The sequence below is a fragment of the Brachionichthys hirsutus genome, chromosome 8 (genome assembly GCF_040956055.1).
Source record: "Brachionichthys hirsutus isolate HB-005 chromosome 8, CSIRO-AGI_Bhir_v1, whole genome shotgun sequence".
In the NCBI taxonomy this organism is placed as follows: domain Eukaryota; kingdom Metazoa; phylum Chordata; class Actinopteri; order Lophiiformes; family Brachionichthyidae; genus Brachionichthys; species Brachionichthys hirsutus.
In genome coordinates, this window is record NC_090904.1 from 8,760 (window position 1) to 28,512 (window position 19,753).

Below are 19,753 nucleotides of genomic sequence, written 5' to 3' on the forward strand. Positions count from 1 at the left end.
TTGGGTCTTTGAACCTAAAGACAGAACGCTTCTAAAATAATGCGACTCACCTCGTCCCGCGCACTCGGTCCCGCGCACTCGGACCCGCACGCTCGGTCCCGCGCACTCGGTCCCGCGCACTCCTTCTTTCCACCGCAGCTCGACGGAAGTTGCTTTTTCTCTTCGTTCTGACTCCGTCGTTTAAGGAAGTATGGCGCGCGCGCCCGCGCGCATCGCCAGAGCTATGACGTTTACCTGCCACACGCACACGCACACGTGACCCAACGAGGTTGTCCTATTTTTATTGCGGTCCTGTTAATCTGTCTAGATTATATATCGTTACTTTTAATGTGCCGGTAAGATTATATAAAAGATGCTTTTAGGGGCTCTTAAAGGAATGTCTGATCCACTTGGGAAATAACTTCTTGATTTCCTTGGGAGAACTTTTGAGAAGACTCCAGATTCCCAGAGTTGCAGCGTGTGTATTTGTCTATTTATCGATTTAGGGCAGGTGTAAAGGTGTAACATTGATTTGGCAGAGTCCGTCCCTTGATGATGATGATGAATATATTTATTAACTTGCTGTCAAGTTTAACTTAGGTATTTGGTGTCATTGGTACCTGATGTTATTATAGGATTACTGTGTTTACTGTGTAAACGTTGTAAATGTTGTGAATGTTATGTGTGCTTTTCAATTGGACCATTGTGTCCGCAAATAAAGATTTGATTGATATTAGATAGAATGTTAGAGTACAAGTACAGTCACACAGTAGCATGTATCACAGTACAAGTACAGTCAAACAGTAGCATGTATTACAGTACAAGTACAGTCAAACAGTAGCATGTATCACAGTACAAGTACAGTCAAACTGTAGCATGTATTACAGTACAAGTACAGTCACACAGTAGCATGTATTACAGTACAAGTACAGTCAAACAGTAGCATGTATCACAGTACAAGTACAGTCAAACTGTAGCATGTATTACAGTACAAGTACAGTCACACAGTAGCATGTATTACAGTACAAGTACAGTCAAACAGTAGCATGTATCACAGTACAAGTACAGTCAAACTGTAGCATGTATTACAGTACAAGTACAGTCAAACAGTAGCATGTATTACAGTACAAGTACAGTCAAACAGTAGCATGTATCACAGTACAAGTACAGTCACACAATAGCATGTATTACAGTACAAGTACAGTCACACAGTAGCATGTATTACAGTACAAGTACAGTCACACATCCTGCCTAAGAGGAGCATTTCTAAAAAGCCCTTGCGGTCTTGTTTCCGTCGTCTTGGTACATAAAGTATTATTCTTCAAGCCTCTCCATCACCGTTTGTTTTCTGTACTCACCTCTTTGCTCCATTTATTACTCTTTTATTTAATTTTATGTCTATTGTGCCATAAAACCTTTATTGTTATCAGCTTCACACAACTCTTCTGTTTAGGGTTTTCCTTTTTTAATACAATTTAGGCATTGATATATTTTGGCCTCAGCTGTTAATTATTTCTATGGTTGAGCACAAATAACTGAATGCATCATTGAGTAGGCAGAATGTATGATTGATTATTTGCTTCTACCTGCAAGTAAAGGAATTTACGACTCGTGTCACAATAAACAGTAATAAATGAGAGAAAATGCTTTAAAAATGAGAAATCTGAAACGAATGAGGCAGCAGAGGAGGGAGAGCAGAATGATGAAGGCTCTGTCCTCTATAGGACCAGGTGATGCTATTCTGGCTCAGGAAACCTCAGGTAGAAAACACCTGTTGGTAGATTCAGCAAGTATCTGTAAGGACTTCTGAGAGTTGGAGTGGCGAGTCGTTATTACCGGTAATTCATCTTCATTTCAGATTAGTCGATTCAAACGATCTCTATCAGCATCATGTACGGCTGAGGATCAATAGCTTCCTGTTAAGTGTTATCTACCTTAGATATTGTATTTACACGGCAAAGGACATGACAAAAATGTCTACGCTTATTTTCAATCGAGTTTCCAACTGCCCCGTTGGGAGGACGGGGAGGGAGCGATGCGGAGCACCAGGGTGTTTGGGTCAGCTGTGGTCATCCATAGATCACGTTTAAGCACTGCCTGAAAATCAATCATCAAAGAAGGAAATGAGATTCCAGAGCTCATTAATCAGAAATGAGAGTAAATGATTACTTAGTGAAATGGCAAACCTCTCGTCTAAACGCATTTACACCATTACAAAAGATGTTTTATACATTTTGAAATGATACGCTGTATTCTTTAATGATCAGTAAGTGGTTGAGAAATTCCAGTTTAACTCTCAGGAATAAGAAGTACTGTATATTTTTCTTTCTTTTGAACTACCTGATAATCTTTATCTATTTTTGATTAATTACTTTAAAGGCAATCTTTGAATAGGTAAATCATACTTGAGTTAACTGGTAGTGTGCTTCCCTTCCTTGGTGTCACCATGAAGGCGTACAGTACCTCCAGTGTCGGGAATGTAACTAGTAATATTACTGATCTTGAGTAACTTGCCCAACACTGAGTACCACCTGGTGGATACCTGTACGTCAATACTTCACAACGTTACGTCTTCGTACGTACCAAAACTACATTTGTATTTAAATAAAGAGTCAAAAAGAACAGAAGTCAGAACTCAATTCCTGATATGTAATATTTATTACCTGATAAAACTACAAGCGCTGGGACATTGAGTTTTTTTGTTTCTCTGCTTTATTCACAATTAGCTGCAAAGCAAACACGATATCCGAGCGCTCAGGAAGAGTTCCTGTAGAAGGAGAGCATATCGTCTAGACTCCCCGCAGGCTGCTGGGCCTGATGACACTCTGCTGCTTGGGGGGGCTGCTGGGGGGGACACTGGGGTGGACACTGGGTCAAATACTGCAGGGGAAAAGGAGGAAGCAGGTGAGGTGCTCCAGCAAACTGAGGAGGAAACGGAGGGGGAAACGGAGGAGGTGGATAACAGGGAATGAAAGGAGCAGACATCGGAGCCGAATCCACCGGGAGGTCTGAGGGCAAAGACGTCGGTGGACGATTTGGCTGCGGCTGTGGGGGTGGGGCAGTGGTTTCGGGATGCGTCTCCAGTTCCTCCTTGCTTTCAGAGAAGCCTCCTGTGCCTTTGGACCACTCGAAGGACGTCTTACATTTACTCTCCTGAGTTTTAGTCTTCTCTGGCTTTTGTCTCTTCTCAGCAAAGTATGCACCGGGAGGAGCGAACTCTGAATCTCGCTCCTCACGACGCCGAGATTTCCACTCACTAAACATAAACTCTGGAAGAGAGTGTAAAAACGCGTTAATGTGTTAAATGGCACTTTAAAACGAGAGATGATCTCAGCTCATGCTGTTACTGGCTACTGGACGATCCTTTACAAAGACTGACTCAAAATGAAATATGTAACATTTTGGCAGAAATGATGATCAGATAAAAGGCTCACGTTTTAACTGACAGTGTGAGAACATTGATTAAAATATATAATAAAAAAAGCTTTAAATAATAACACTCACCTTTTCCTCTGTCCCATTCTCTGACATGAGGAACTCCTGGTTTGGTGTCCCTCCTCACCTGGATCTCTACCTCCACCTTCTTCACTGTGGTAACCACTGATAAGTCCTCAGGTGGAGACGAGGGTCCTACTAACTCACCTTCCCCCACCTCTCCTAGAACCATTAAAGGTAATCCCTCATTAGCATTCAATGGATCATTGAACTGCAGCACGGAAATATATGTAATACAAAAATATAGCCATCTATAATATTAAATGGATGTCTAACCTTCATCGCCCTCCAGCCCATCCAGATTGGCCTTCCTCCTCTTCCTCTGCTTCACCTTGGCCAGCCGGGCCCGCAGCATGGCCTGCCTCTTATCTTTCAGCTGTTCCCTCTTAGTGCGCTGCTCTGTTGTCTGAAAGACGAGGACAGACAAAAACGGATTATACGAATATAAACGAAGACAAATGCTTCAGATGAATTCATCCGTCCAGTTATCAATAGCTCACCTGATCTCTGAGCATATCCAGGGTTTCCCTCTGCTTTCTGCGACGCTCTTCATCCTGAGAGAAGGAGAAGTAGCCCACACCAAGGTCGCGAGCCTCTGAGACAAAATAGCATTGCAAGAATTAACACAATGAAACATCCTCATTTTGGATGAGTGTGGAGACATTCAGACCTTGTCCCCTGATATCTTCATAGTGGATCGGTCCAACAGGCCTCTTCATAGCCTCCTCTTCCTCCTTCTCCCACTCCAGCCGCTGCAGCTCTCGCCGCATGTCTTCTGAGAGTAAGGTCTTGTCCAATGAGGCTATTCTAAATGAAAGACATATCCAAAAGAGACGCTTTTGTCTATTGTCAACGTCCAGTTTCCAATTTAAAGAGTAGTGTTAAATTCTTTAGAATAACATTGTAAAGAATTGTTGTTCTTTAGTTGAAACAAGTTGTTCTTAGAATAATGACAATAAAGGTATTTTGACTTGTCTTTGAAAGAAGCTTTAAGTTTTTGTCCTTTTTACCGATTCCCTTGAAGGTCTTGGTCCATTTGTTTAAAACCCGGCAGGTCTTTCTTCATGCATCTTCGAGATCGTCCCAATGCGTCCACGTAATCCACCCTTCAGCGAAACAATGCACAAGCAGGAAACATATGTTTCAGTTTCCCTTGAGATTAGTAATAAATTAACTTCAATCAGTCAGTTTCATCATACATATACCGGTAGTTGACATATACAAGGCAGAAATAAATAATGTTACCATTCGTCATCGGGATTTTGAGGAGGTGGGACAGGAGATTTGTCTCTTTCCTCATCCTCTCTTTCCACCTGAACAAGCGTTTCTCTCTTTTTGTCAATGATCTTCTGGGTGAAGTCAACCAGGAACAGTCCTTCCGTCTCTTCATCTAAAAATGTACAGGACAAATTTACTACAAAATTAACAAGTGTCTTCCTACGAATGCAAAGATGTGGTTTCTAGTCAAAGAACCTGGAAAGTCTCCTTTGATCATTTGCTCGTAGAGTTTGGCCTTCTCCTCCAGCTTCCGTCTATTGTATGAACACAAATGAAGAATGAGGGGATCGGTCGCCATGACAGTGAATCTACTCCACGACGGGTGTTTGACTGTACTAACATTCTACCTAATGAATATATTCAGCATCATCATCATCACTCACTTTGCCGTATCCAGGCTGCTCTGCTCCTCGGCCAGCTGCTCCGCATCTTTCTCAGCTCTTGCTGAAATGCCAGCGTTCTGTTTGCTCCAGACATTTGGTTTCTACAGACAGGACAGCTAGTTACTTCACTAGTTAGTGACACTTCAACAACAACGGGAATACTTCACTAGTTAGTGACACTTCAACAACAACGGGAATACTTCACTAGTTAGTGACACTTCAACAACAACGGGAATACTTCACTAGTTAGTGACACTTCAACAACAACAACGGGAATACTTCACTAGTTAGTGACACTTCAACAACAACAACGGGAATACTTCACTAGTTAGTGACACTTCAACAACAACGGGAATACTTCACTAGTTAGTGACACTTCAACAACAACAACAGGAATACTTCACTAGTTAGTGACACTTCAACAACAACAACGGGAATACTTCACTAGTTAGTGACACTTCAACAACAACAACGGGAATACTTCACTAGTTAGTGACACTTCAACAACAACGGGAATACTTCACTAGTTAGTGACACTTCAACAACAACAGGAATACTTCACTAGTTAGTGACACTTCAACAACGGGAATACTTCACTAGTTAGTAACGTCTTCAACAACAACAGGAATACTTCACTAGTTAGTGACACTTCAACAACGGGAATACTTCACTAGTTAGTGACACTTCAACAACAACAACGGAAATACTTCACTAGTTAGTGACACTTCAACAACAACGGGAATACTTCACTAGTTAGTGACACTTCAACAACAATGGGAATACTTCACTAGTTAGTGATACTTCAACAACAACGGGAATACTTCACTAGTTAGTGACACTTCAACAACAACAACGGGAATACTTCACTAGTTAGTGACACTTCATCAGCAACGGGAATACTTCACTAGTTAGTGACACTTCAACAACAACAACAGGAATACTTCACTAGTTAGTGACACTTCAACAACAACAACAACAACGGGAATACTTCACTAGTTAGTGACACTTCATCAGCAACGGGAATACTTCACTAGTTAGTGACACTTCAACAACAACGGGAATACTTCACTAGTTAGTGACACTTCAACAACAACGGGAATACTTCACTAGTTAGTGACACTTCAACAACAACGGGAATACTTCACTAGTTAGTGACACTTCAACAACAACGGGAATACTTCACTAGTTAGTGACACTTCAACAACAACGGGAATACTTCACTAGTTAGTGACACTTCAACAACAACAACGGGAATACTTCACTAGTTAGTGACACTTCAACAACAACAACAACAACGGGAATACTTCACTAGTTAGTAACGTCTTCAACAACAACAGGAATACTTCACTAGTTAGTGACACTTCAACAACAACAACAGGAATACTTCACTAGTTAGTGACACTTCAACAACAGGAATACTTCACTAGTTAGTGACACTTCAACAACAACAACAACAACGGGAATACTTCACTAGTTAGTAACGTCTTCAACAACAACAGGAATACTTCACTAGTTAGTGACACTTCAACAACAACAACAGGAATACTTCACTAGTTAGTGACGTCTTCAACAACAGGAATACTTCACTAGTTAGTGACACTTCAACAACAACAACAGGAATACTTCACTAGTTAGTGACACTTCAACAACGGGAATACTTCACTAGTTAGTGACACTTCAACAACAACAACAGGAATACTTCACTAGTTAGTGACACTTCAACAACAACAACAACAACGGGAATACTTCACTAGTTAGTAACGTCTTCAACAACAACAGGAATACTTCACTAGTTAGTGACACTTCAACAACGGGAATACTTCACTAGTTAGTGACACTTCAACAACAACAACGGAAATACTTCACTAGTTAGTGACACTTCAACAACAACGGGAATACTTCACTAGTTAGTGACACTTCAACAACAACGGGAATACTTCACTAGTTAGTGACACTTCAACAACAACGGGAATACTTCACTAGTTAGTGACACTTCAACAACAACGGGAATACTTCACTAGTTAGTGACACTTCAACAACAACGGGAATACTTCACTAGTTAGTGACACTTCAACAACAACGGGAATACTTCACTAGTTAGTGACACTTCAACAACAACGGGAATACTTCACTAGTTAGTGACACTTCAACAACAACGGGAATACTTCACTAGTTAGTGACACTTCAACAACAACAACGGGAATACTTCACTAGTTAGTGACACTTCAACAACAACAACGGGAATACTTCACTAGTTAGTGACACTTCAACAACAACAACAACAACGGGAATACTTCACTAGTTAGTGACACTTCAACAACAACAACAGGAATACTTCACTAGTTAGTGACACTTCAACAACAACAACAACAACGGGAATACTTCACTAGTTAGTAACGTCTTCAACAACAACAGGAATACTTCACTAGTTAGTGACACTTCAACAACGGGAATACTTCACTAGTTAGTGACACTTCAACAACAACAACGGAAATACTTCACTAGTTAGTGACACTTCAACAACAACGGGAATACTTCACTAGTTAGTGACACTTCAACAACAATGGGAATACTTCACTAGTTAGTGATACTTCAACAACAACAACAGGAATACTTCACTAGTTAGTGACACTTCAACAACAACAACAACGGGAATACTTCACTAGTTAGTGACACTTCATCAGCAACGGGAATACTTCACTAGTTAGTGACACTTCAACAACAACGGGAATACTTCACTAGTTAGTGACACTTCAACAACAACGGGAATACTTCACTAGTTAGTGACACTTCAACAACAACGGGAATACTTCACTAGTTAGTGACACTTCAACAACAACGGGAATACTTCACTAGTTAGTGACACTTCAACAACAACGGGAATACTTCACTAGTTAGTGACACTTCAACAACAACGGGAATACTTCACTAGTTAGTGACACTTCAACAACAACGGGAATACTTCACTAGTTAGTGACACTTCAACAACAACGGGAATACTTCACTAGTTAGTGACACTTCAACAACAACGGGAATACTTCACTAGTTAGTGACACTTCAACAACAACGGGAATACTTCACTAGTTAGTGACACTTCAACAACAACGGGAATACTTCACTAGTTAGTGACACTTCAACAACAACGGGAATACTTCACTAGTTAGTGACACTTCAACAACAACGGGAATACTTCACTAGTTAGTGACACTTCAACAACAACGGGAATACTTCACTAGTTAGTGACACTTCAACAACAACGGGAATACTTCACTAGTTAGTGACACTTCAACAACAACGGGAATACTTCACTAGTTAGTGACACTTCAACAACAACGGGAATACTTCACTAGTTAGTGACACTTCAACAACAACGGGAATACTTCACTAGTTAGTGACACTTCAACAACAACAACGGGAATACTTCACTAGTTAGTGACACTTCAACAACAACAACGGGAATACTTCACTAGTTAGTGACACTTCAACAACAACAACAACAACGGGAATACTTCACTAGTTAGTGACACTTCAACAACAACAACAGGAATACTTCACTAGTTAGTGACACTTCAACAACAACAACAACAACGGGAATACTTCACTAGTTAGTAACGTCTTCAACAACAACAGGAATACTTCACTAGTTAGTGACACTTCAACAACGGGAATACTTCACTAGTTAGTGACACTTCAACAACAACAACGGAAATACTTCACTAGTTAGTGACACTTCAACAACAACGGGAATACTTCACTAGTTAGTGACACTTCAACAACAATGGGAATACTTCACTAGTTAGTGATACTTCAACAACAACAACAGGAATACTTCACTAGTTAGTGACACTTCAACAACAACAACAACGGGAATACTTCACTAGTTAGTGACACTTCATCAGCAACGGGAATACTTCACTAGTTAGTGACACTTCAACAACAACAACGGGAATACTTCACTAGTTAGTGACACTTCAACAACAATGGGAATACTTCACTAGTTAGTGACACTTCAACAACAACAACGGGAATACTTCACTAGTTAGTGACACTTCAACAACAACGGGAATACTTCACTAGTTAGTGACACTTCAACAACAACGGGAATACTTCACTAGTTAGTGACACTTCAACAAAAACAACAGGAATACTTCACTAGTTAGTGACACTTCAACAACAACAACAACAACGGGAATACTTCACTAGTTAGTAACGTCTTCAACAACAACAGGAATACTTCACTAGTTAGTGACACTTCAACAACAACAACAGGAATACTTCACTAGTTAGTGACACTTCAACAACAGGAATACTTCACTAGTTAGTGACACTTCAACAACAACAACAACAACGGGAATACTTCACTAGTTAGTAACGTCTTCAACAACAACAGGAATACTTCACTAGTTAGTGACACTTCAACAACAACAACAGGAATACTTCACTAGTTAGTGACGTCTTCAACAACAGGAATACTTCACTAGTTAGTGACACTTCAACAACAACAACAGGAATACTTCACTAGTTAGTGACACTTCAACAACAGGAATAATTCACTAGTTAGTGACACTTCAACAACAACAACAACAACAACAACAACAACGGGAATACTTCATTTAGCTCGCTCTACCTTGACTTTGGCTTTTGGTGCTACTCCGGCACCAGCGTCATCTTGTCGGAGTTTTTCCTGCTTGAATTGTTCCTGTTTTCTGTACAGCTCAGCTTTGAGGTCCACCAGCTGTAAGAAACACGATATGACCGAAATACAAATTAAAGAATTAAGTGTAAACGACGTCTCCGTAGTTCATCACTACAGCTGACTTTGTATGCTAGTAATATAGCCCGACAGCTAATGCTAGCTGTTAGCTGATCAATAAAACGTTTGCTTCCCAACGTAACTCACCGACGAAGCAGTCACGGCGAAGGGTTTCTTCCTTCTATCCATATTTACTCGTTATTTTCTACACCATCAACTCGACGCTAATGCTGCTGCGATAGCCTGGCCTACTTCTTCTTTAGGACTTCATTGTCTAGCGACATCGCTACCGCCATCTAGCGGATGCTAATGCTGCTGGGATAGCCTGGCCTACTTCTTCTTTAGGACGTCATTGTCTAGCGACATCGCTACCGCCATCTAGCGGATGCTAATGCTGCTGCGATAGCCTGGCCTACTTCTTCTTTAGGACGTCATTGTCTAGCGACATCGCTACCGCCATCTAGCGGATGCTAATGCTGCTGCGATAGCCTGGCCTACTTCTTCTTTAGGACTTCATTGTCTAGCGACATCGCTACCGCCATCTAGCGGATGCTAATGCTGCTGCGATAGCCTGGCCTACTTCTTCTTTAGGACTTCATTGTCTAGCGACATCGCTACCGCCATCTAGCGGATGCTAATGCTGCTGCGATAGCCTGGCCTACTTCTTCTTTAGGACTTCATTGTCTAGCGACATCGCTACCGCCATCTAGCGGATGCTAATGCTGCTGGGATAGCCTGGCCTACTTCTTCTTTAGGACTTCATTGTCTAGCGGCATCGCTACCGCCATCTAGTGGATGCTAATGCTGCTGCGATAGCCTGGCCTACTTCTTCTTTAGGACGTCATTGTCTAGCGACATTGCTACCGCCATCTAGTGGATGCTAATGCTGCTGGGATAGCCTGGCCTACTTCTTCTTTAGGACGTCAATGTCTAGCGGCATCGCTACCGCCATCTAGCGGCGTATCTTTTGTTTGTTTTGTTTTCAAGGAGCAAATATCGCGAACTGGGTCACAGTGAAGTGGCATTGTGGCACTGATGCTACGTAGCTGAGATAATTCACTCAGTCAAATTGTTTTAATTTGACAAAATAAGACAACTTAGCTGAAAAATTGAGCCGACATAACTTCTGTTTTACACACTTCTTGTGAGCTGGCACTCAGAAATGATCATATCTGGTGGAGGTGTAGCATGAAATTATAATCAAAAATAGGTGACGATTATCTAACCTGAGAAATAAAACTGGAAAATAAACATGAAACCTTTTTACTGATTTAACTCATTTACATCCTCTTAAGCAGGGGTCCCCAAACTACGGGTCAGGCCATTTCCACATCTGGCCTGGCCCTCTTTAGGTAGGTTCTACATTTCATTCATGCTTTAATCTCGAGATAACCGCCTGCACTAGATTGCATGATTGAAAACAAGAAGCGCACACAGAAGCAGGAACTCTAATAATTGTAGTTAGGCTGGTTATCGAGCGTTTAGAGGGTTTATGACGATCACAGGTTTGAACATTGTTCTTTAATTCACAGGAAAAACAAATGAACAAACCCCTAAAAAGGGCTGGAAAACTCCCTCTTACAATTTAACAAGCTAGGTCAAACACATCAAAGTCCTTATTAAGCGCAGGCACACAACCACGAACACGGCGAGCGCCGCCGCGAACGGATCCAACGTTTTCATTCAAGGGCAGGAGAGCATTTGTGTTTCTAACCCATCTTTCAAACCAAATTAAATGGAGACACATCTATTACCAACAAATCCACTGATGGTAACAGAACCACCCTAAAATGAAGACCAAGCTCATCTTCAAAGAAATTAAAAAGAGGAATGCACAATGTGTTAAAGACGGTTGTTTCAAGGCGAGTTAACGTACTGCAGTAGGACCTGACACTGAACATCTGAGTCATGCTCCTTTGTGCGTTCATGCGTTCATTAGCATCAAAGCGTTTTAATATCTCACTTCAAACAACTCCCTAGCAGCAGTCAACACAAGCATTCGTTAGAACGATGTGAATGATAGTAAAACAGAGTAACAATGCCTCGTACTTTAGTATAATGAACAGCGGCATCAAAGAGTATCAGGTAAACAGCATCTCTATCAGGATCAATGGAACGTCAGAGGGCCGCGCCCTTCCTCATATGCCGTAGAGGTGAGCGGTGTTGTCCCGGACGGTGGTGAGGACGGTACCCATGTCCTGTCCCTTCAGCAGACTCAGCTCCTGCAGCGTATGGATGCCCATTCCAGGATGGGAAAACCTGCACACGTCTTTTTTCACCTGTTAGGAAGAGGACACACCTCACTCCCGTTTTCCTGTGTACATCATCAATATATTACTTAATACATTTTAAGCACTTCAAATTCAACAAAGGTTCCTCCAAAGGTTTAACAGAAATCGCTTCAATCTATTTCAGATCATAGTGACATTTCTTTTATTATATTACTTATAATTCTCATAATACGAAAGTATTGCTTATTTTATTCTAATGAATTTGTCTTTATACCTTATAGAATTACATATGCAAGAGCAGTAGATCAAATACACCACTTCAGCTACCAAGAGAGCAGGTTGGAAAACATCACATCCATGCAATTATTACTAATATTGACGACTGGACAAAATCAATCATAACATTGGAGCAACTCCAACTGGAGTTTAGCATGCGGTACCTGTCTGGGCAGGAAATATCCGTCTATATATCCGTCTCCAACACGATGCGGCTCAGAGGGATCCGTCTGAGAGCATCCCGGGCCTCTTTGGCACCGAAGTATGTGATCAGGGCCGTGAAGCCCACATACATGTTGGGGAACTCTGCCAGGAAGGGCTCGATGACCGGATAGCCGTTTGTGAAGCAGCGCCTGCGAGCCACCAGGGTAACGAAGAAAGAAGCCAGAAATTAAATGCATACAAGTATATGAAATAACTGAAAACTATTTCACCCAAATCAAGGCTAATAACAATAGAGGAAGCATTTTAACTGCTATGTTAAATATACTCGCTGTCTGTGGACCCATCACTTATTATAAAGAATATTCAGTGTTCAGCCACCTGGCGTCAACATCTGGAAGCGTGGAGCTATTACCGTACCGATTAAAATGTAAATAATCAAAAAAAAGCTAACGATAGATCATTGTTGTTAGATGTTTGCAGCAATTAGCACCGTGATGACTGAATATAAATAGATTAAATAGATTTTGAACATAACATACCAATTATGAATTATTTAAATGAGATTTAGTTCGAGCCATACGTTTTCAACTTTAATCAGAACGCATTCTCTAATTCACTGAAACGCCATGCTGAAGGTAAAATGAGAAGAATCACCTGTGGATTTTGTAATCTCGAGGGACGCACTTCCTCAGTATCTCCAGCAAGTCTTCATCTGCGTCCCGACAGTGGATCACCAGCGGTTTGTGCACGGCCACGGCTAAACGCAGCCGCCGCAACACCTTCAGACGAGAGAGAAGCCAGAACAAACCGATCTGATCGTTCCATTCGTCGATATGTCAATAAATCAATGTTCATTTACACAGCCCTTTATGTCAACCAAGGAAGGAGACCAAAGTGCTTCACAGTAAAACAGGAAACGGAAGAAGAAACATGAACAGGACAGAGAAGGAGAAAGCCCCCCCATTTATAAGATGACCTTGGAACATCCAGCGACTTTGAGAGAAGACTGAGATCAAGGGTCTTCCACATGCACATCAGATGGACCAGTCCATTCAGAGCTTTAACAGGTCAGATGAATAAGATGGACCAGTCCATTCAGAGCTTTAACAGATCAGATAAATAAGATGGACCAGTCCATTCAGAGCTTTAACGGATCAGATGAATAAGATGGACCAGTCCATTCAGAGCTTTAACAGATCAGATGAATAAGATGGACCAGTCCATTCAGAGCTTTAACAGATCAGATAAATAAGATGGACCAGTCCATTCAGAGCTTTAACGGATGGGCCAGTCCATTCAGAGCTTTAACAGATCAGATGAATAAGATGGACCAGTCCATTCAGAGCTTTAACAGATGGACCAGTCCATTCAGAGCTTTAACAGATCAGATAAATAAGATGGACCAGTCCATTCAGAGCTTTAACAGATGGACCAGTCCATTCAGAGCTTTAACAGATCAGATGAATAAGATGGACCAGTCCATTCAGAGCTTTAACAGATGGACCAGCCCATTCAGAGCTTTAACAGATCAGATGAATAAGATGGACCAGCCCATTCAGAGCTTTAACAGATCAGATGAATAAGATGGACCAGCCCATTCAGAGCTTTAACAGATGGACCAGTCCATTCAGAGCTTTAACAGGTGGACCAGTCCATTCAGAGCTTTAACAGGTGGACCAGCCCATTCAGAGCTTTAACAGATGGACCAGCCCATTCAGAGCTTTAACAGGTGGACCAGTCCATTCAGAGCTTTAACAGGTGGACCAGCCCATTCAGAGCTTTAACAGATGGACCAGCCCATTCAGAGCTTTAACAGATCAGATAAATAAGATGGACCAGCCCATTCAGAGCTTTAACAGATGGACCAGTCCATTCAGAGCTTTAACAGGTGGACCACAGCACCTGGACGTACCTCTCTTTGCCGAGGTGCAGCCGTGGAGTTCTTGTGGGAGTAGTCCAAGCCCATCTCACCGAACGCCACCGCTTTTGGGTGCCGCATGGCGTTCAGTATGTTGTGTTCATCAAAGGTTGAGTAATCACTGGCAAAGTGTGGGCGGCAGCCGAACGCCCCCCACACCATGTCTTCGGCCAGCAGCCCCTCCCACAGCGCCCCCTCCCTCGTGAGCCGTGGGTTGCAGAAGTCGGCGATGCAGCCCCTGAACTCGGGGGGGAAGCTGCTCCGGTACAGCAGGTCCAGGTGGCAGCGGGTGTCTATGAAACCAGCCGGGGGTTCTGCCCCCATGGAAAACCTTTTAGGAGTTCTACCACGGCCCAGGTCTGCACCAGGGTAGGGCGTGTCGGAGCTACCATCTGACCATCTACGCGTCGCTTTGCTGTACGAGTGCAGGGGCAGGGCAAAGGGGTCCACAGGGGACTGCGTAGTCCGGATGGTCCCACTCCTCATTCTGGATCTCTTTGGCGGGTGGGACTGCTGGAACGAGACGAACACCTGCCTCTGCAGGTCCTCCACAGCTTCTGGCCTGAAGCAAGAAGCAGGGAGCGGGGCGTGGCAGTCCTCAACCTCTGCAGCAGGTACACTCTGAAGCACACAGCAGCATCTCCCGTTAACCCTTTAACGCCTGATGCAAGATTTATTCGGGTTCAGACAACATCACCACACGTAAACATGAAGCTGACTCACCCTCCCACCTGGAGGAGGCGCCGAGTGCTGACTCGGGAAGTCCGCCTCCTCACGCTTCCAGACGGAGGTCGGCTGATCGTCCTCGTATTCGTTTTCAGGTCGGGTCAAGGAACCGTCATCATCCCTGATGGGCGACTCAGTCTTCAATGGTGAAGGTTCAAATTGGCACGTCTTGGAAATGTTAGTGGTGTTTCCTGGTTTGGTGCCATCAACAGCTGGAACATCAGCCTCCAATCCCTCCCCAGGCGTCCTCTGGATGGTGGTCACAAAGAGACGGTGACGTTTGCCAGCCTTCTGAAAAGTCTAGCAGCTTAAATGAGCAGCAGATGTTTCCTACCAGGACAAATAAATCACCTTTTAAACCATAAGGTATGAAATAGAACATCTGGAATTACATCCGACACATAAAAAGTTCTTCACCTTCGTAGTGATGAAACTCAGAGAGGATTTCCCAGAGGGCTTCCTGGCCTTAAGCTTCCCCACTGAAGGTCTTCTTTCAGAGAGGACTTCTGCTCCTCTGCTGGGGGGTCCAGACTCAGACTCCTGAGGACAGAGGAGCCTGGAGAGCTGCCGGCAGGCCGAGGGTTCGAGTCCCTCTGGCGATGTGTGGGCGGGCTGGCTGCAGCTCGGTGTCTGTTGTTGTCCATGTTTAAGATCCTAATCCAATACACAGATAATGATCCTAATCCAATACAGATAATGATCCTAATCCAATACACAGATAATGATCCTAATCCAATACAGATAATGATCCTAATCCAATACACAGATAATGATCCTAATCCAATACAGATAATGATCCTAATCCAATACACAGATAATGATCCTAATCCAATACACAGATAATGATCCTAATCCAATACACAGATAATGATCCTAATCCAATACACAGATGATAATGGATCCTAATCCAACACACACACACACACACACACACACACACACACACACACACACCAAGGTATTTAAAATGTTTGTGTGGTTTGGTTTTCGTGGCATTGCAAATAACTGATAAATTAATACTGAAAACGGCTACATTTATTTTAGCAAACACCTCGTCAATAATGCAGAAGGCAAGTTAAGAAGCTAAACCGGATGGAGATGTGGCTAATCTCATTAAAGCTAGTTCAATGTTAGCTAACGGCGCGTCATGTCACACAGCGACTCAACAACAGGGTTAAAACCAGTCTCGCGTAAAGTTAGTTAGTGTTTAGGATGAGTTACCTCCTCAGGCTCGATAGCGGAGAACATCAAACACAACGCGCCATTAATTTAACCGCCAGAACGGAGTCAATGTACATTGTACAACGGGACGCCGGTTAGACGAGCTCTCGCGAGATCAATCAAGTCCCGTCCGAAACGCGAGTGAGCATTAGGATTAAACATTAGCTTAGCATACGTGAACAGTAGAGATAGCAACACTTTTAGATTAGAACGAAAAGACTGCTCCTCTTGCTCGATAATAATAATAATTATGAACAATTCATTCAACATGGTAAACGTTCTGCACTTATATAGGTGCTCAAAGCGCTTTACAGGAGGCCTCACATTCACCCATTCACCCACCCATTCACCCTCCAGTGGGCGACTGCTGCCATGCAAGGTGCTGCATGTCAGAGCTGGGATTCGAACCACCGGTTTACTGATCACTGGATGACCCACTCTACCAACCGCCGCCCGCTTTGAAAAGATCAAATAATATCTATGTGGACGACGCAATGCGAGACGCACCTTCTCCCTCATTCTGACAGATTTCATCACCAAATAGCTTCTCACGGCACAATCACTTCTGCATTTACCAAGAACTCAATCACCTTTTAAAGATACCGAATAAATAGGTAAAATACCAATACAATTCACAACAATGTTCAATAAGAGATATGTCTTATTTATTCATTCCACAAAAATAAGGTATTTGAGCCAAAACAGAAATCCAAGAATTTGAAACAGGATAAAGGAAGAACAACTTATAAATTGAAACAATTAAAAGTATAACCTCTCCAATCGGCATTTTCACCATAAATGGATTGCATTATAAAACTGTACAAACGATTGTGTCACTGTGGTGCGAATGATCTGAAAGCCAACAGGACATGGGCCAAGTGCCAAAGCAAACGTCAAACAACTGCTGCGCTAAAGGGAAGAAACGGAAGTGAACTGGATCTTACCCCATTCTGAAGTCACATGACCCAATGTGCACATATTCTGCTTCATAAAGCATCTGTTATACCTTTGATGTTTAGTACAGATTACTTAATATCGTGTTGACGTCAAACACATTCTTGGCAAGAAAATCCAGAAATAATGGCAAAATAAAGTGGAAAGCAACAATCAAATGGGCATTGAGCCAACAATCTCCAAAAGTCAACAGTAAAACTCTTCAGTAATAAATTCCCTAGTTTGTCCTGCCACAGAGGATATTTGAAAATGAGTGAATTCCTGCTTTACAGGAAATATCATATTTAATAGTTTATATTAGCAATCGTATTAGTTGCTTCTAACAGTTTAGAATATTATATTGCGGTTTGTGTTTCGACATCCATTTTCATTCCTCATTCTTCCTGGCCTTGGATTCTCTCCAGCAGATGCTGCTCAACTCGTCGGTTCAGGCAGAGGAGATCTTTCACCACACTGGGACGATCTTCCAGCTCCTCCTGGAGACACCGTGCAATTTCCAACCTCCTGTAGTTTTCAGGTTGTACCAGCCGCCGAATGACCTGAAGAGCACGATCTTTGAGGCTGTAAACTGTGCAGACCAAACAAGATGCTTTTTAAATGTGGAGGAATAAGCTTAGCAGAAAACAACTTCTTACTATTTTTGTTTTAAATTATAAAGAAGAAATAGTTCTCCATTTAAATCATCAAACTGAACGGGGTTCCCAGTACATTTCAAAATAAACAAATGTCCTTTTTTTCCCTTGAAATTTACTACTAGCATAAATGTACTCACATGTGGTCTCAATTGCCTTGTTACACTTTTTAACTCAACAATATAAGAGCATAACTAATCACACATGATGAAAAGAGATAACATTTCAGTCCTTTGATTAATCTTACCTGGTAAAGTGATATTTGCAAATGTAGCAGTTCCTCTTTCTGCTGGTTTAGGAAGAAATAATTCTTTGCCATTCACCTTCAGAGGCTCATCAGTCTCTGCATCTCTGAATATCCATGGGTGACCTTTGAAACCACAAATACATTTATTTAAGAGAGTGATGAGCTGGCGACTCGTCCAGTGTGCACCCTGCCTGTAGCCAGCTGGCACAAGTTACAGCCCCTATTTCACAGAATCGGCAGAAGACGAAGTGATTACAATCATCTCATCTTCAAGAAGATGAATGAATGAATGTGTCACGGCGTTGTGTTGTGTACCAGATTTGAAGGTCCACACACGGATGGTTCTGTCATCATTTACTGGACTGGATTTATACAAAAAAATGTACATTAGCACATCTCGGGCATCACGGACTGCTCCTCCCAGCGTGTTCAAACGAAGCGCTGGGGGAGGGGAACCAGGAACTCGGGCAAAACCGCAGGACGGAGAGCCAGGAGGGACAAAATACTCCAAATCATAAATACCCCGAGATGTACATTAAAACAAATGAAATAAAAAACGTGTGTAATTATAAAAGGAAAACAAAACAAATACATTAATAGAAAATAAATAAATCCCATTATGCAGGATTTAACTGTACTTCTATTTACTCGGTTACATATGCATGAATAAAGAGTGTGTGTGTATCTCCAAGACCATTTCACAGGCATTTACTGTTCCCCGAAACTAGTAGAAACTTAAACTAATCAAGCAGTATGAATTGAAAGAACACGCAACATGTTTGGGTCGGATCAGACACAAATTGATGACCAACATTGTGTTTTATAACACTTTTGTGTTATAAAACTATAATTCCAGAGGGTTTTAACCAGAGTATCCTCAGGTGAAGCCTGAGTGTTGGTCTGAATGAGATACCCTGAAGTCAGACGAGCTGTAAAGCATTTTGGTTATGCAGGTGTTGTGAGATGTGGATGAGTGTGTGTGTGTGCGTGTGCGTGTGTGTGTGTGCAACACAACGCCTGTTTAAACATTATCCCTCCGCCTGCAAAATAAATCAGAGAAAAAGTCAAAGCATTTCAAACTGAGCTGAGGCGTTGGCTCGAAGTCAGCTACAATTTAATGTGCTAATTTACCTCCACCTGGATGACTGGCAACCTTCGCCCGACGCACTTACCGACGAAGGTGGTCATTTTCCGGCCCGTCCCCGGCTGTAGGTCGTCGAATGCCCGAGGCTCCCCCAGGAAATCGATCCATAGCGGCCGCAGAACTCGTAGAGTCCGGTTACAAAACACCGCGTTGATGGTTGTTCGACTGTTCAGGGAGCGAACCAGGGGGAGGTTCTGTTCCCCTTCTGCAGGCATCGGCGTAATCCTAAAGATTAAATCCGATTAGATTAAAGATAACTCAGAGCTGCCTTACACGATGTCGCGCAGAATAACGACACTGTTTATCTCTCCTGCCTTATTTACAGTCACTTCCTGTTGGTTACCCTCTTCT

General features: G+C 42.4%; 2 protein-coding genes and 1 pseudogene across 2 annotated transcripts; all 3 read right to left on the reverse strand.

Moving 5' to 3' along the window:
• Nucleotides 1-2,627: 2,627 nt before the first annotated feature.
• LOC137898646 (coiled-coil domain-containing protein 174-like) lies at nt 2,628-10,107 on the reverse strand. Its single transcript, XM_068742688.1, has 11 exons — nt 10,036-10,107; nt 9,763-9,870; nt 5,136-5,236; nt 4,948-5,006; nt 4,720-4,864; nt 4,485-4,580; nt 4,145-4,281; nt 3,975-4,069; nt 3,751-3,880; nt 3,484-3,636; nt 2,628-3,248 (listed from the first exon to the last, which is right to left on the reverse strand). Exons 1-11 carry the CDS (start codon nt 10,075-10,077, stop codon nt 2,734-2,736), a joined length of 1,581 nt encoding a protein of 526 aa, XP_068598789.1. The 5' UTR covers nt 10,078-10,107; the 3' UTR covers nt 2,628-2,733.
• Nucleotides 10,108-12,026: 1,919 nt separating this feature from the next.
• On the reverse strand, nt 12,027-15,848 carry LOC137897968 (putative deoxyribonuclease TATDN2; annotated as a pseudogene).
• Nucleotides 15,849-17,087: 1,239 nt separating this feature from the next.
• On the reverse strand, nt 17,088-19,726 carry LOC137898705 (von Hippel-Lindau disease tumor suppressor-like). Its single transcript, XM_068742747.1, has 3 exons — nt 19,431-19,726; nt 18,259-18,381; nt 17,088-17,947 (listed from the first exon to the last, which is right to left on the reverse strand). Exons 1-3 carry the CDS (start codon nt 19,615-19,617, stop codon nt 17,754-17,756), a joined length of 504 nt encoding a protein of 167 aa, XP_068598848.1. The 5' UTR covers nt 19,618-19,726; the 3' UTR covers nt 17,088-17,753.
• Nucleotides 19,727-19,753: the final 27 nt, after the last annotated feature.

Coding starts and splice junctions, on each gene's coding strand:
- LOC137898646 (XM_068742688.1), bottom strand. CDS start 10,077: ATGGATAGAAGGAAGAAACCCTTCGCCGTGACTGCTTCGTCG. Junction 9,871..10,035: donor TCGCCGTGACTGCTTCGTCG/GTGAGTTACGTT, acceptor TGTTTCTTACAG/CTGGTGGACCTCAAAGCTGA. Junction 5,007..5,135: donor AGCAGCCTGGATACGGCAAA/GTGAGTGATGAT, acceptor TTCATACAATAG/ACGGAAGCTGGAGGAGAAGG.
- LOC137898705 (XM_068742747.1), bottom strand. CDS start 19,617: ATGCCTGCAGAAGGGGAACAGAACCTCCCCCTGGTTCGCTCCCTGAAC. Junction 18,382..19,430: donor GAAAATGACCACCTTCGTCG/GTAAGTGCGTCG, acceptor GTGGTTTCAAAG/GTCACCCATGGATATTCAGA. Junction 17,948..18,258: donor TGCAAATATCACTTTACCAG/GTAAGATTAATC, acceptor TGGTCTGCACAG/TTTACAGCCTCAAAGATCGT.